Source organism: Limanda limanda, chromosome 5 (assembly GCF_963576545.1).
Source record: "Limanda limanda chromosome 5, fLimLim1.1, whole genome shotgun sequence".
Taxonomy (NCBI): Eukaryota; Metazoa; Chordata; class Actinopteri; order Pleuronectiformes; family Pleuronectidae; genus Limanda; species Limanda limanda.
Genome location: NC_083640.1, coordinates 16218452 through 16233265, shown reverse-complemented (window position 1 = coordinate 16233265; position 14814 = coordinate 16218452). Strand labels below are relative to the sequence as shown.

The window sequence follows — 14814 nt, the reverse complement described above, 5'->3', positions numbered from 1 at the left end:
TCGGACTGCGCTAACGCCGAGGACGCCTCTTAATGAATTACAGCGGTATTGATTTGTAAATGTTATGTATCTTTTATCACATAAATAGAGCTAATAGATCTTTTGTGAGTTGAGCATGCGGGGGAACTGACACCGGAGGGTTAGAGCTTAATGAGCTAAACCACATGGTTCTTCCCTGCGCAGTGTTGCTGAGGTAAGTCAATGTGATTTTTTTTTGCGATCCAGCTATTGACTGGAGAGGGAGACAGAGGACAGTGAAGAGGTTTGACTTTCTAGAAATACTATAGCACACGGCAGGGGCGGTAATTCATATCGACTGATGTTGATCGAGGAGATGCTACAATGGATGCGAGGGGTCGAATACATGAATAAAACTGTCCTAAAGCTCATCTCTCGTTATTGCTTTTCAAAGCATGCAAAAGCAAACCCTCCATGCAGATAGACATGTGGTTTTATCTTCTCAGTTTTTTTAAACTGCTGTTTAAGAGTATTGCCACTACCACCAATCAATACTTATATTCATACCTCTATTATATATCATATATTATATTATAGCATACTCTCTGTATATTCTTTGTAAACATAAGTCTATATACACATATTTATACATGTGTAAATGTTATAATTACTATAATTACTATTATTATATCACTATTACTATTATTATTATATATACTGTTGCTGCCATTATTACTATATACTGCTTTTATATTGGTATAATTACTATCATATATAAATGTATATTATGTTATATTATATACTATATATACTGTACTATTCTTATATACTGTCTAACAATAACATTACCATCATATCATCAGTACTATTAACATCATCTTGCCACTGCACTTTATCTGCCTATTTTATTTTATTTTATCTTGTGCTTCTGTTTTTTATTCTTTCTACCTCAATATTTTTTATTTTATTCTATTGTATTGTATTTTATTGTATTCAAATATACCGGCTGCTATGACAACTTATTTTCGCTTCGGGGATGAATAAAGTACTCTATCTATCTATCTACAGTGCCAGTAAATGGAATTTGGCTTGTAGGGCTGGGAGCATTGAAGACTTATATTTCAAAGAGTCACAGGTAATGTGTAGCGTGAGAAATAGTGTCCTTGTGGCACTGCCTGATGCACAGACCCTGCTGCAGACAGTATTCACAGGTACTATTCTCCTAGGAGTAGCCCCTTTGAAAACTGCTGACGTCAAAATTAATGCATATCAAATGAGAAACTAACAAGATTGATTTACCTTTATTGTACAGAGCTGGGTGGCAAACTCGGATATTAAAAAAGGAGCAAAATTGGCACCTGAGATACTTCTCCCAAAATATTTTTTCTCCTTTTCTCTCATCCTTTGAAATTTGTTTGGTGATGCAGACACACATGGACATTTGCATGTGCTTTAAACATAAACCAGGTTTTTGCCGTATACTGTAGTTGTAGTCTCTAATTATTAAACAGAATAATAAAAAACAATAGACAAAAGCAGCAAAATAAAAAATCTTCTGCCTGTCATGTCCAACACAAAGCTTTGTCTTAATCATGCACATGCTTAGACAGAAGAGGATTATTGTACCCTCACCCATAAATAGCCACCGATCTGTTAGTTACTGTGGAAACAGTGATCTCTTGACACATGCTTTCAAACGCTGCCTGTTTCCTTCTTGGATCTATAATATGAAGAGCAAACAAATCTGCCTCTAGTCTCACTGAATTCAATATCATCTGGAGTTGGATAATAGCACTGATTAAAAAAAATGGCATTAACTTTGTAAATGGTGTGGATTACTGTCCAGACCATAACGTTAAGTAGGTAATAATCAATGTGCAGAATATTCCCTTTTAATCTCTTTTAATTCTGTGGCATTAACTGACCTCTGCTTTGTGACTCACCAAAGGAAGGTGTGCTTGGATAAACTGTACTGAGTGAATAATTATTATTCCTCCCTTTCTGTGCATCCGGAGCCTGTGTCACACTATGAAAGCCTCCCCAGGAAACTATACAAACAGGTCTGAGAAGCTGCTCTCCACGAGAAAAAAAAAAAAGATAAAGGGAAACAAAGAAACAGAAACCCGCAGAGGGAGATGCGGAGATGAAGGATAATAAAAAAGGGGGACAACAGGGAACGAAAGAGAGGAAAACAAAGTCACAGAGAAGAAAAACTGAGGGGAATAGAGACAGAAACTTACCTCAAGCTGTCCTTCCTGTGCACAGTCACATACATCTCGTACACCCGACCATGAGGAACGGCCCCCGCTGGAACCAACAAACTCACACCTGCAGGGACGACAGGGGAAGCAGGAAGGACGGAGGCAGAAATAATGAGTTTTTCATCACTGGATTTATTAATTTCAGCATGCACAAATGAATTATTGAAGGCGAAACCTATTAGCACTTTATCAAGATGATTAATTATTGAGTGATCATTGTTACAGGCAAACCGTGTAAAACTTTCTCTTAAATATATCATGGAGTGAATTGCGCTGCGTTGTTTTATAGCTTCTTGGAGCTGCTTCCTATCAGAAGGTTATGTTGCACCCACAGATCACAGCAGAACTCACTGTTATTCATTCTTTTTGCCTGCTGCTTTTAAATCCAAACATAAATCTACTGAAAGTTTTTTCTTTCCTTTAAATCTAGGAAGCAAGAGAACATCACAAAGCTTTTATGTGTAATATTTTAACCGTTCAGTCGTAGCCAGATGCTCTTATTTTATGTCTTCAGTTTTTGAAAATGGATTTTATCATGTTTCAATCTGTTTCAAGCATTAGGTTTGATTTACACCACATTTAAAAGGTGACCTTATTCACACTTTGTTCTGCTATAGCTTTCTCGCTTTTTGTTTTTTGCAAACATATTTAAAGGAGACATATAATGCTCGTATTCACGTTCATAGTTTTTGCTCTAATGTACAGAAAACACATAACCTTCCTCATACTTTCCACTGCTGCAGCTCCTCTTGTCAGTCCCTGTCTGAACGCTTGGTTTTAGCTCCTGTCTCTTTAAGGCCCCCATACCAGTAAAGCCCACACTGCTCTGATTGGCCAGTTGACCCACTGTACTGTGATTGGTCCACTGCTTCCAGCACGTGTAGTAAATGTAATCAAATATTTAGACCCTTTTCTATGACAAATTTAGCTTGGACCTATTTCTCTCAATCATTTTTAGACGCTTTACATCTGACTGATTATGGTCCCACTGCGATTGAGGGGATGGATTTGGAAAGGCACATTTCTGCCAAAGTCTCAGAGCTGACAGCCAAGCAAACAAAGGAGAGGGGCTTTGTCAAAAGAGGTGACCAAGATCCCATTGGTCACTGTGAGGGAGCTCGGGAGATCCTGTGTGGTGATGGGAGAACCTTCCTGGAGGAAAACCATCACTGCAACGTTCCATCAATTTTAGTTTCATGGCAGAATAGCCAGACAGAAACCTCTCCTCAGTGAAAGACAGTTTGCAGAAAAGCACCTAATTGACTCTCAGACTGTGCGAAACAAGATTCTCTGGCCTGAAAACAAAGATTGAACTGTTTGGCCTCAATTCTTAGCGTCATGTCTGGAGGAAACCAGGCAACACTCATCATCTGCCTAATACCCTCCCAGCGGTGACGCATGCTGGTGGCAGCATCATCCTGTGGGGGTGTTTTTCACCAGCAGGGACAGGGAGACTGGCCAGAATTGAGGACTGAAGCTGAGAGGAGTAAAGTAGAGAGATAGCCTTAATCAAAACCAGTCTGGATCTCAGACTGGGCTGATGGTTCAACATCAAACGGGACAATGAGCCGAAGCACAAAGCTAAGATAACACAGGAGTGGCATCTCTGTGGATGTCACCGAGTGGTCAGGCCAGAGTTCTAAACATCTCTGGAGAGATCTGAAAATGTCTACAGACAGTCACCATCCATCCTGACAGAGCTTGAGAGGATCTGCAGAGACGAGCAGCAGAAAATCCCCAGACCCAAGTGGGAAAAGCTTCATGCATCATACCCAAGAAAACTCCAGGCTGCAATCGCCAAATGTGCTTCAAATATAAGTACTCAGTAAATGGTCTGAATATTTATGTTTATGTAATATTTAAATAAATGATCCAAACAAATCAATTATTATGATTGCTGTACAATTATGGGTTATTGAGTATAGAAGAGAAATATTAATTCACATTATTTTAGCCAATGAAGGAGTCTCAATACTTTCTTAATCGTTTTTAACAGTGAACATAATGTTCTGATATTATTTGTTACTATTAAGAAACAAAAAAAACAAAAAATCCTGGATCTTAGACTCAATATTGAAGCAGTTCATTGGAGCGATCACCGTCAATACATTATCGATCAACACTAACCAGATTCATGTTTGTTCCATTGAATGTTTGTAAAACACTGGGTTTACCAGAGTTGGGCACGATGAGGTGTCCCCCCTGGAAGTTGAAGGAGCCGTGAGCCGTGCAGGACGGGTCTCGTGTTCGGGCTAAGGTCTGGCTGCGGAGGTTCATGGTGTCACTGTGGTCCAACAGAGACTGAGTGACCTGTGAAGGAAAACACAGCAGTGGGAGCGACAATAAGAAAAAAAAAGAAAATTAGAAATGATACATGCTGAAACTAACAAATGTTGCTAATCAGCAGAGACTAGATCAACGGGAAGTCCTAATTAAAAACTCACTGAAGAATCAATGACTTGGCCTCGCTTGAGCGAGAGTGTTATAAAGGAACAGATTGGCATTCAGCACAAAAATCTGTTTGTTAACCTCAATTAAATCGTAGCTCTTTGTACCTCATACGATTAATTTAATGGATGAATGATGCTTGCGGCAAACAATAACAAAAAAACCTTGAATTCTAACAAAATGTTAAAGCTGTATTCCGATTGAGAGAAAGTCGTTTCCCTGCCAGAGCTTTGTGAGAATGCTCTCTGTTTATTTTTGTAGCGCTTTGGTTATGAATGTTGGATGTTATTTTTATTTTACTCTAATGCCTTTAATGTGTACAAGCATTGATTATAGTTACTGTACACTATAGTGTGTACCCTCATGCAGAAAGCTGCACCTATTTAAAAATAAGCTTTGCATTATTGTACATATAGTGTGCAGAAAATCAATGTGGTACGGTTAGAAAGATGGACTTCCTCTGACTGAGCTGATGTGAAGCACAGTCAAGATGTATTCTAAACTAACCAAAAGTTCAAGGAGGTCCAGAGAAGTTTCAGTGTGAAGGACCGACCTCCGGTTGAACAGGTCATTCTAGTTTTATTTTTACCAGGCTGACGAGAGCAAGCATTGAAAGGAGAATACTAAATGCTCCCTTTTCTACTTGAATTTCACCGCATTCATCAAAATGCCATGTTTTCTCGGTAACCATTAACTCAAATGCTGCGGGGGGGGAGATGTGCATCTGCCTGGGAGCGCTGCCATAGGGCTGAGCTGGCAGTCTGTAAGAGGAGGGTGGATTTACAATAGACCTATGAAAGCACCTTAGGGTAGGTGGTAAAATATTTCCTACTTTGCATTTCTTCTGTGAAAAAGTCCAATGTGAGATGTAAAATAAGGTCTTAACATTCAGTACATTCCTCTGAAAACCCGACGAGAATTTGCTTCGACAAAATAACTGCAAAAAAACAAATCCTCAATTGGTGACGCAAGGTCAGTCCTTGGATACGGCAGCGGTTCAAAAGGGTGACATGCAGTTCAAAGTAATAATAGATAAAATCATCAAAGGTGCCACTGATCCACGGAGCTCAAATGGAGTGAGTTCAGCTGTGGTACTGCCTCAGGACAGGTGCTGGGATGATACACAGCACTTTCATCTGTATTTGTGGCAACCGACTCCGGTATGCACAGCATTCATTTGACAGAGCGGGAGGAAACTGGGGCACTGAGCTGCATGTTTACTAAATGTGTTTGGTTTTTTTTATTTATGTGACGCCTAATACATAACTACAGTTGTACTACTTCTTATTTTCATCCTGTAGTGGAAACTTTGTGTACATATTTCCTTGCTCACACGGAATACTTTACAGAAGAGAAATGTCCTGGCATCAGTGATGGGTTAAAATTACAATAGCTGCAAATACCTTGGGGGACAGTTTGGACGTGAAGTCTCCTCCGAGGTCGTCCTGCGGTGTGACCAGGCCAGACGAGTTGTAGACTTTGATTTTCAAGTTGGGAAGCGGGTCCAAGAGCGGGGAGTTGGTCATCGGGATTTTATCTGAAACATCGTGGAGGGCGTAGACGGGACCACGATACATGGCGGCGGCATTTGTCAAGTCGGGAGGAACTGTCAGCAGATCAGCTGAGGGGATAAAAAGGTAGAGGAAGAGAGGGGGAGTCAGTGAATGGAGGAAATACACGTTTTTTATATGAATGCACAAGTGTACAACTAGGGGAAATGAAAAAGGAGCTAAATAATTTACATCCTCAATAGTATGAAATGCATGGCTGCACTATGGGACTGATGTGGGGAACTTGTAGTGAGATTATAGCGAGCAGGAATAAGGCGAGACGAGGGCAGACCAGGCTGCTGATAAGGATTCGGTGTCTGCAATGATACATCGCAGTACACAGGGGCATGACCTGGATCAAGGGCTGGTCGTGGATCCTGCACACAGAGGGAGGAGGAAAGAGAGAAAGCAGGGGAGGAGAGAGACGGCAGGAAACAGACAGAGGAAAAGTGTGTGCAGATTGTGAAGGAAATGCATAAACACCATCCTAAAGATTTCAACTTGGACAGGTTACTGATTACATGTATGTATTATAACTGCATCGCCCTACGCCCTGTGCTTCAAACTGATAATTTTGTTGTCAATAACTTCATCCACACAATCAAAGTTGTCACAAGTTAATCTCATTAGTGTTTACTTTTAAATATGTTGTAAAAATGTAGTTTATTTAGTCTAGAACACAAACAACAATATGGACCATGGAAGGGACAGGGTTTATGACTTATACTGTAGCCAGCCACCAGGGGGCAATGGAGACAATTTGGCTTCACTTCTCGGGAGCCGTCATGTCGTCCATCTTTATCTACGATCCCGTCACCTCACTTCAAACCATAGACGGCTTCAAACAAAGCAATGCATTGGTCCATGTTCATTAATATATAATATTGAAGCTTTGAATCAAACCAACAGGGGAAACAAAATAACAAATCTTAATTTCTTGGTCAGATGTGAACTGAGGCGACTGTGTGGATTCTACATGTTTGTCTACCTCTCTCTCTCTCTCTCTCTCTCTCTCTCTCTCTCTCTCTCTCTCTCTCTCTCTCTCTCTCTCTCTCTCTCTCTCTCTCTCTCTCTCTCTCTCTCTCTCTCTCTCTCTCTCTCTCTCTCTCTCTCTCTCTCTCTCGCGACTTGTCACAACCGATGTTTGCTAGCGGTGCCATCTTGACACGTTGCATGTTAACTCAGGAGCCCACTTGAATATGCAATGTAAAACATGGGGACTAAAAACCGACTCACACATGCAAAACCGTATCTCACATGTACACTGCGCTATATTTGCTCTCACACACACACACACACATGCTCCACAGACATGTTACATGGGGATTGAACGATGTCGGTGGGGAAGAAGTGGCAAGTGTTTCCGAGACTCCCTTCTGTGCTCATCACGGAAAGGTTAGTGTAAGCCAGGGGGCAGGAACATGGTGGTGGCTAATCAGTAATGTTTTATAATCCATGGTCTTGCAGTATTCAGGTACTGTTTTCAGTATGTTCATTTCAGTGGCAGTTTCCTTCTACTATTAGCAGTTACAATATTTCCACTGACACAACCAACTAAACACTGTTGTGGCTTTAATGAGTTCTCCCTTAGAATAAACATTCATCTTCTGCAAAATAATGATTCTAATTAACAGACACACGTGATTTTTCTTTCCTAATCAAAGAGCGAAGAACCTTTTGAAATTAAATTATTGGAAATATTATAATAACGATGAATTTACTTTAGCTTGTGTGTTTTCTGCCCTTATTTCCTTTCAGGTAATTGGAAAGTGCAGCTGATTGTCATAATAATGTTTTCGCTGTCATTAAGAGGCAGTAAATAGCACTTTGGGATTTGCTTTCCTAAAGTCAATAAAGTGAATGTGCTCCGAGAGACTCCATAACAACCATCTTGCTAAAGCTCTTTTTTTTTTTTTTTTTTTTTTAACAGTTTGACACAACTCACCTACGGGGCAGAAAACCAACAAAGGAAACAACTCGGCTCCATCCAAACGTCCAACATATCCACGATTTAATTGGCACTGGGATCCCGAGAAGGCCAGTTCTGTGTTGTTTTTTTTCTTCACAGCATGCAGCTCTTATTTTATTTATTTATTTACGTTTGGTCGCCTGACATCCTGTTGTTCCCTGCAAGAGCCCATCCATTCAAATTTGAAAATCTCTCATAATCACCCCCCCCACCACCACCACCACCTCTCAGCCCACCTCCACCACACCACCACACATACACACACAGAGTTTCACGGACACACACACAAACACATCTGTCACATATCACTCTCTTGCGCTCCATCACAGGCTGTTTACCCTTAAAGCCAGCGGGTATTCCTGCCAAATCATCCCTGCTGAAATTTAATTAACAACTAATGAAAAGCCGGGGAAAGTGTGTGCGCGTGAGAGAGAGAGAGAGAGAGAGAGAGAGAGAGAGAGAGAGAGAGAGAGAGAGAGAGAGAGAGAGAGAGAGAGAACAGAGACAGAGACAGAGAGAGAGGCAGAGATTACAGGGACATAATTCTTTATTAACAGTAATCGGAGATGGTCCCTCAATGCAGAGTGACAAGTATCCTAATGCTTTACTGATAAAATCTACCCACATGCAACGACATTCATCCTTGTACACACACAATCACACAGTCACACACCCACAAATAAACAATAACTTATGCTACCAATTTGCATTGTATTCTCTCTGACCTCTCTCTATTTTTAACTCTGTACCGTGATTTGAATAACAATCGTCTTCCCTCAACTGACCACAGAAAGACACTCACACCCTGAATTATTAAGTATCCTTTTAAAAATGCTTCAAGGCTTGCAGAGGTGTAGTTTGTAGATCCCACCACATTAGAAAAACATGGAACCTTGAGCTAAAATGATAATAATATCTCATCAATATTTGTGGGAGTTAATAAATGTATCTCAGCTTTGTGAATGTGCCTCAATCCTACAGGGGTGTATTTGTGAATGTTTGCCAGGTTCATTACATTTATTAATTTTTAGTTTCAGCTATTTTACACAAATTAATATCCGTACAGGGAAATGGATTTTGGCATCTGTGGACTGACACCTGTTGTAATTCCCCGCCCATTCCTGACATGTCCAGTAAGCTATCAAATGCAGACGCCTGGTTGGTCAGGTGTGTGCGGCCTCATGCTTCTTCTTCTTGTCTTATCCATTTCCAGGACACAGAGGCAGAAATGACGTGGCAGACAGCCGAGAGTGAAACATGGATCCACTTACACAGCAAGACAAACAGGGAGGAAGTTGTTGTGGGAGTCAGTGTGACGGGGAGAAACGGAGACATGGCGAGGGAAAGACCGAGACACGCAGACGGCGATGAAGAGAGAAGGTTGCCGATAAACAGGAAATGTGATTAACCTGAATGTGCAGATGGGAAGGTGGGGAAAGAGAGAGTGAGGAAGAGAAGGAGAGTGACAGAGAGAGAGAGAGTTCCTGATGGAGGAGAGTGGTGTTTGGTGGAGACAGACATTAATCCAGAGCAGCAAGGACTGACAGTCGGAGGCCAGGGAAGAAACAGAAAAGTACTAGAGTCGGTGTCAACTGTAAACGAACCAAAATGGCTTTGGACAGAATCAAATGAAATGCGACAGTGGGGTCAAGGCTTGTGACACAGTATTTTGTGAAATAACCACGTTTTTATCCGACGTCTGAAAGGCAAACAAATACAGAGAATAATGTTCATTCACATATACAGAATAGTATATATTTCAGTAACTGTCTCCCTCAAAGCCGACAGAGAACATGTAAATCCATAGGGTCACAGTCTATCTATGTATCTGTCATCTAACCATCAGGGATTAAAAACTCTAAAAATAGAATAGATTACCACACTTTTGGGCTAAATACTCTGCAGCATCAGAGAGAGTTTCCCAGACGCAATTTTTCAGGAGCAGCCTGGAACAGAGGTTGTTCAGCACCAATGAAAACGTGGAGGAAGGCAGTGGACAGTGCTCCATTTTTAAAGATGCTTCAGGCCTCCCAGGGGAGTAAGTCTGTTATGTGGTTTTATGTGAGTGTTTAAAAACGGTCGCATTGTCTGCAGAACATAATGAAAGGAAATCGATACAGAAAGAAGACACAAGACAAGTTCACTTTTAGCTCGATGCACAATCAGGGGACACGAGGACGGAGGAGTCACACCATGTTTTTTCTGTTTTAGTAGCTAACAGCTTTTCAATAATGCAAACTGAAGCTTCCATATACTCTTATGTTGCTGTATGTGTCGTGCGTCCACCTTTTGAACATAATAATACATTTAATCTTCACCCAACCAGCATATATCATAATGCAAATTATTTAACGCCAAAAGTTAAGAGAAACATATCAAGTTGTGGAGTTTTTATTTTGTTCCTGCAGTGAGTATCTCTGTGGATAATCAGGCTGAAGTATTTGAGGTCGTGAAAGACAAACATCTATTCCACTGCCATGTTCCATGATAAAAAGCACCATTCAAATGAAGAAGCGTGCAATCAGGAAGCCTCAGCATGCTCTTTATTTTCTTTACTGCAACTTGGAGAACATTTTGTAATATTTATTATTCAAACAGCAGGGCACTGCAGTGGTGCAATGATTTCTTGTCCCTTCACAACAAGAGGGTTCTAGGTTTCAACCCGTTGGCAAGCCAGGACTTTTCTGTTCAGAGTTCTGCATTTTCATTGGAGACTTTTCCCATTTATGTAAAGCATAAATAGTTGTTGTCCAGGGCGTTTCCTGCCTCTCACCCAATGTCAGTGGGAGGGCTGACATTGGATGAGAGGCAGCGAATCTCGAAGGATAATGAAGGATGATGAATATTCAAAGCCAGAAAATCCTTCAGCGTCCAATTTTTTTTCACCCTGACGCATTGATGTGAACATGTTCTCCAGGAAACCTTGATGTCACTTGGGTGTGACAGGTGATGACAGGCTTTAAACTTACTGCTGTTTGATGTTAGGTTAGTCTTACATTTAAATATCAGTGTTTCTACTGTGATGTTTCCGCCTTCCCCTTGGATCCAATGTTATTTGATCATTTCTTACCTGATCTGGCAGTTTTGATGTTGACGGACTGGAAGCCCCCGTTGAGAGCTGAGGTGTCGATGATGACCGAGTCGAAGTCGCGGTGGGTCTTGCGGTAGACGAAGAGTGCCACGATGACGGAGATGACCAGGCACATGATCACGGCGATGACGATGCCCACGTACAGGGCCACGTCATCTGTGCTCGGAGCCGCTGGAAGGGAAACAGAGAAGAACAAAGACACAGTGTTAGATCAATGATTAGGAGGAAATGTATATGAGAGAGCAGGGGCAACATGTGCTCGGTGATTTCACTTTTACCTCAGATCACCTACAACACTCAAAGGACAAGGTCTAATTCCAAATGAAACAAGCCCTCCAGCTTATGGAAAATGATCATTTGTCTAGACAGAGATAGAGCGAGGGAGGAACACCTTACGTAAAATAAAAAAACACATGGGGCTACCGACTCTAAAATTCAATATGGCTGTTAATTATTTTACAAGTGTCCTAACTTTCTTCTTCAGCCCAGCCGAGGTTTTAATCCTTTTTATATAAGAGAGGGGAAATGATTGGGACAATTTCAAATAATGGGGGATGAGGATGGTAAAAAGTTATGAGCTACACTTCGGGATGAAGGGGAGGGGAAATGAGGAAAGGATGAGAGGCAACGACTAAAGAGCGCAGGGGAGGAAAGATAAGGAGGTAACAGGAGGGAAAGCCGATATGTGGAGAGGAATATAGAAAAGAAAAGCAGATGAGGAGTGAATAGAACAGAATAGGGAGAAAAGTAGGAAATAGAGGGATTAGATGGGAGGAGAGGAGATAGGTAAGGGCAGAGAAAGATAAAGAGAATAAAAGAGGCCTATTAAAAGAGAATAAGGAAGTAGGGAAGATGAGAGGAAACAAGCAGGGCACAGAAAATCAGAGTAAGGAGAAGAGGGGAGGAAAGAAATGGGAGAACAGGTGATAACAGCGGAGGAGAGGAAATTGGGGCAAAAGAGGCAGAAATGCACTTGAACTTCAAAGCAAACAAAACAAAACAAGCCTACATGTTCAAAAAGAAAGCACCCGTGGAACTTTTGGAGTAGTCCCACACTTTAAGCACCCCTCGTACAATCATCTCCTCTTTGGCTGGTAGGAGGGGATTTGTCTATGCAGCTATTAAGGAGATGACAGAAAAGTGGAGGAATGCTCCTTTTTTAATCTGCCCTTAAAGTTGAGAGGCAGATAACAGGCTTTTAGCTCCAAACAGCCTGAGTCATTTGCCTAAGGATTTTCTGTTGTCGTACCACAACAAGTTGGGAAAGCATGAACTTGATTATGCAGGAGCGAACGCCTTTGAAGGGGGGGGCAGAGACATCCTGCTCCCGTGTGGCTGAGCCCGGTGCACAGAGGGAGAGGTCACTGGTGGTGGTAGTTACTCATTTACCACTTGAGGGAGCTATGATCCACTTCTGGTGTCTCTCTGGGGAGCCCGAGCTCGAGAGGGCAAAGCTTTTCAGTCAAGGACCAGAAAAATGTGTAAAGTGTTTCAAACCGTTATGACTCACTATTTACGTCAAATAACCACTATTTTAGGAATGTCTCTATAGTGAGTGCACAATAAGCACAAAAATAAGATGTTTAATCATCACAAATGTAGAGTCAGGTGAAAAGTGAAACGTTCATTTTATCTGAAGAGCCTCTCCCTGGAAATTAAAACAAAGGACATGCTGGGAGACAGTGTACAGAGGGTGTTCATTTTCCAAAATCTATATAAATATATGGTTGACTCTATATGAGGAAAATGGTTTGAGCAACGTAATGATCATGCTCAAACCACATATAAGGTATTTTTAAAATAAATTTAGTAAAAAATGTGATATTAAAACCAATATTGACGTTTCATATAAGTTTTAGTTATTTTTTACAAACAGTGCCACGTGAGGATTAAGAACAGTTCCCTCTATCTCTTTGCTCCAGCTGCTCATTTTTCTCTTTCATCCAATCACAGCCTGACACGCTCGCCTTGAGCCAATCACCTGTGAGCTGTCAAACTTTGAAATGTTCTCCCTCTCTTCTGTCAATCAGCTGTCGGTTTAGTTCCGCGATCAATGAGTTACCCACGTCCCCCCCCTGTACCACCTCGACTCATCTCCTTCAGCCGTCCAATCAGAAGCCCGTCATCAGCAACCCAACTTCCTGCTTTATTCCTCATCGTTCCTCCTAATTCATAGCACCGCTTCCACTGCTTTTCCTCTGTTCCCAATAAAGTGAATCTTAGTTACTCGTTTTCATGTGTTTGTCCATTGTGATGGGTAGGTCTCTCTTTTTTTCTGGCATAGACAAAACTAGGCAAAGGTTTGAGCCCTAAACCAAAGTTTTTTAAAGTTATAACCTTTATGTGTGAAAACGTCACATGCTCCTCACATAAACCAGAAATCACGTTAACATCTTCTGATCTGCGTGTCAGAGTTTGTGTTCTTCTCACACTGTGGAGGGGGGGGTTGTCAAATTGCTGCCAGATATAGGTTTAGTCACATTTAACACAAACTTCCCCTGAGGTTAACACCTTCACATCTCCAGAGTTTAACCCCTGATGCTTTGGTCACGTGCGGTTCCTGATTGTCCTTTTTGATGCTGTTAAAGAAAAGATTGGTGTAAAGTCCCGAAGGGGCCGAACTACACTGCTGCACGAAGTTGCCCTGTTATCAAGGTCCTTGCACTTGCCACTGGGGGAATAGAATTGGATAATCCTCTTAAGAGCCAACTCCCTGATCTTAATTATGATCATCAGCGTCTTCATCTATTAAGGGAATCTTTATCCTGGCTCTATTTTAACTTGAAGGTCTAACTTCAGAACATGTGGGCTGCCAGTGCAGCCGTATAAAACAGAAGCTGCTATCCTACTTTCCCACTGAGTGTTTTGGGACATTTTGTGATACGTTAACTAGGCTACGGCCCGCTGCGCTCTCCGATGTACTGTACCTGCTGGTGTAGGGAACGTGATTTATAGCAGAGGGCCTAAAAACCCTTTCTCCACTGTTTTATCAGTTTAAATCCCATCTCTCTCAAATCTTTCTCTTCCTCTGGCACTCACAACTCTTTCTCTGATTCCCTCTGTCACCGTTTGTTTGATTTGGAGATGACAGACACAACATGTCCCATTAGAGCTTCGAGCTGCCTGTGTAACCTACATACAACTGCTCCATACCAAACGTTTTATTTTTTCTTTAATTTATTGTTCCTTGTTTTTCTTTTTCTGTCCTAAATTCACCCTTTTGCCGACAGCTATGACAAACAACTATAAAATGTTTCACTTAATATGATACATGATAACTCATCCGTTATTGAAATCTTACTGTGCAATAATGCCTTGTTAGGATGTTGTTTCCTGAAAGCTCCTTTTTATAGCGACTTTTATGCAAAGTCACAGTGTTGCACACACATTCATCTTTTGGCAAATACAAGGTTCTGCTACAGAGAAACTGAAAATGTCTTTCCAATCATTAGCATTTTTGAAAAGAAATTTTTGAACTACAATATCTTTGTTGGGATGATTTATTATTCTCTCTTTTAAAACTCAATGACAAGAGAA

At 41.2% G+C, this 14814-nt stretch overlaps 1 protein-coding gene across 1 annotated transcript in view; it reads right to left on the bottom strand.

Annotated features, from left to right (window-relative positions):
- The window catches only part of unc5ca (unc-5 netrin receptor Ca), a 197201-nt gene that overhangs the window by 15619 nt on the left and 166768 nt on the right, over positions 1-14814 (bottom strand). The window contains exons 9-12 of the mRNA XM_061072126.1: positions 11257-11448; positions 6071-6288; positions 4394-4529; positions 2199-2286 (exon numbers count right to left, since the gene is read on the bottom strand). Coding sequence (XP_060928109.1) covers positions 2199-2286; positions 4394-4529; positions 6071-6288; positions 11257-11448 — 634 coding nt within the window. The remainder of the gene's footprint in view (positions 1-2198; positions 2287-4393; positions 4530-6070; positions 6289-11256; positions 11449-14814) is intronic.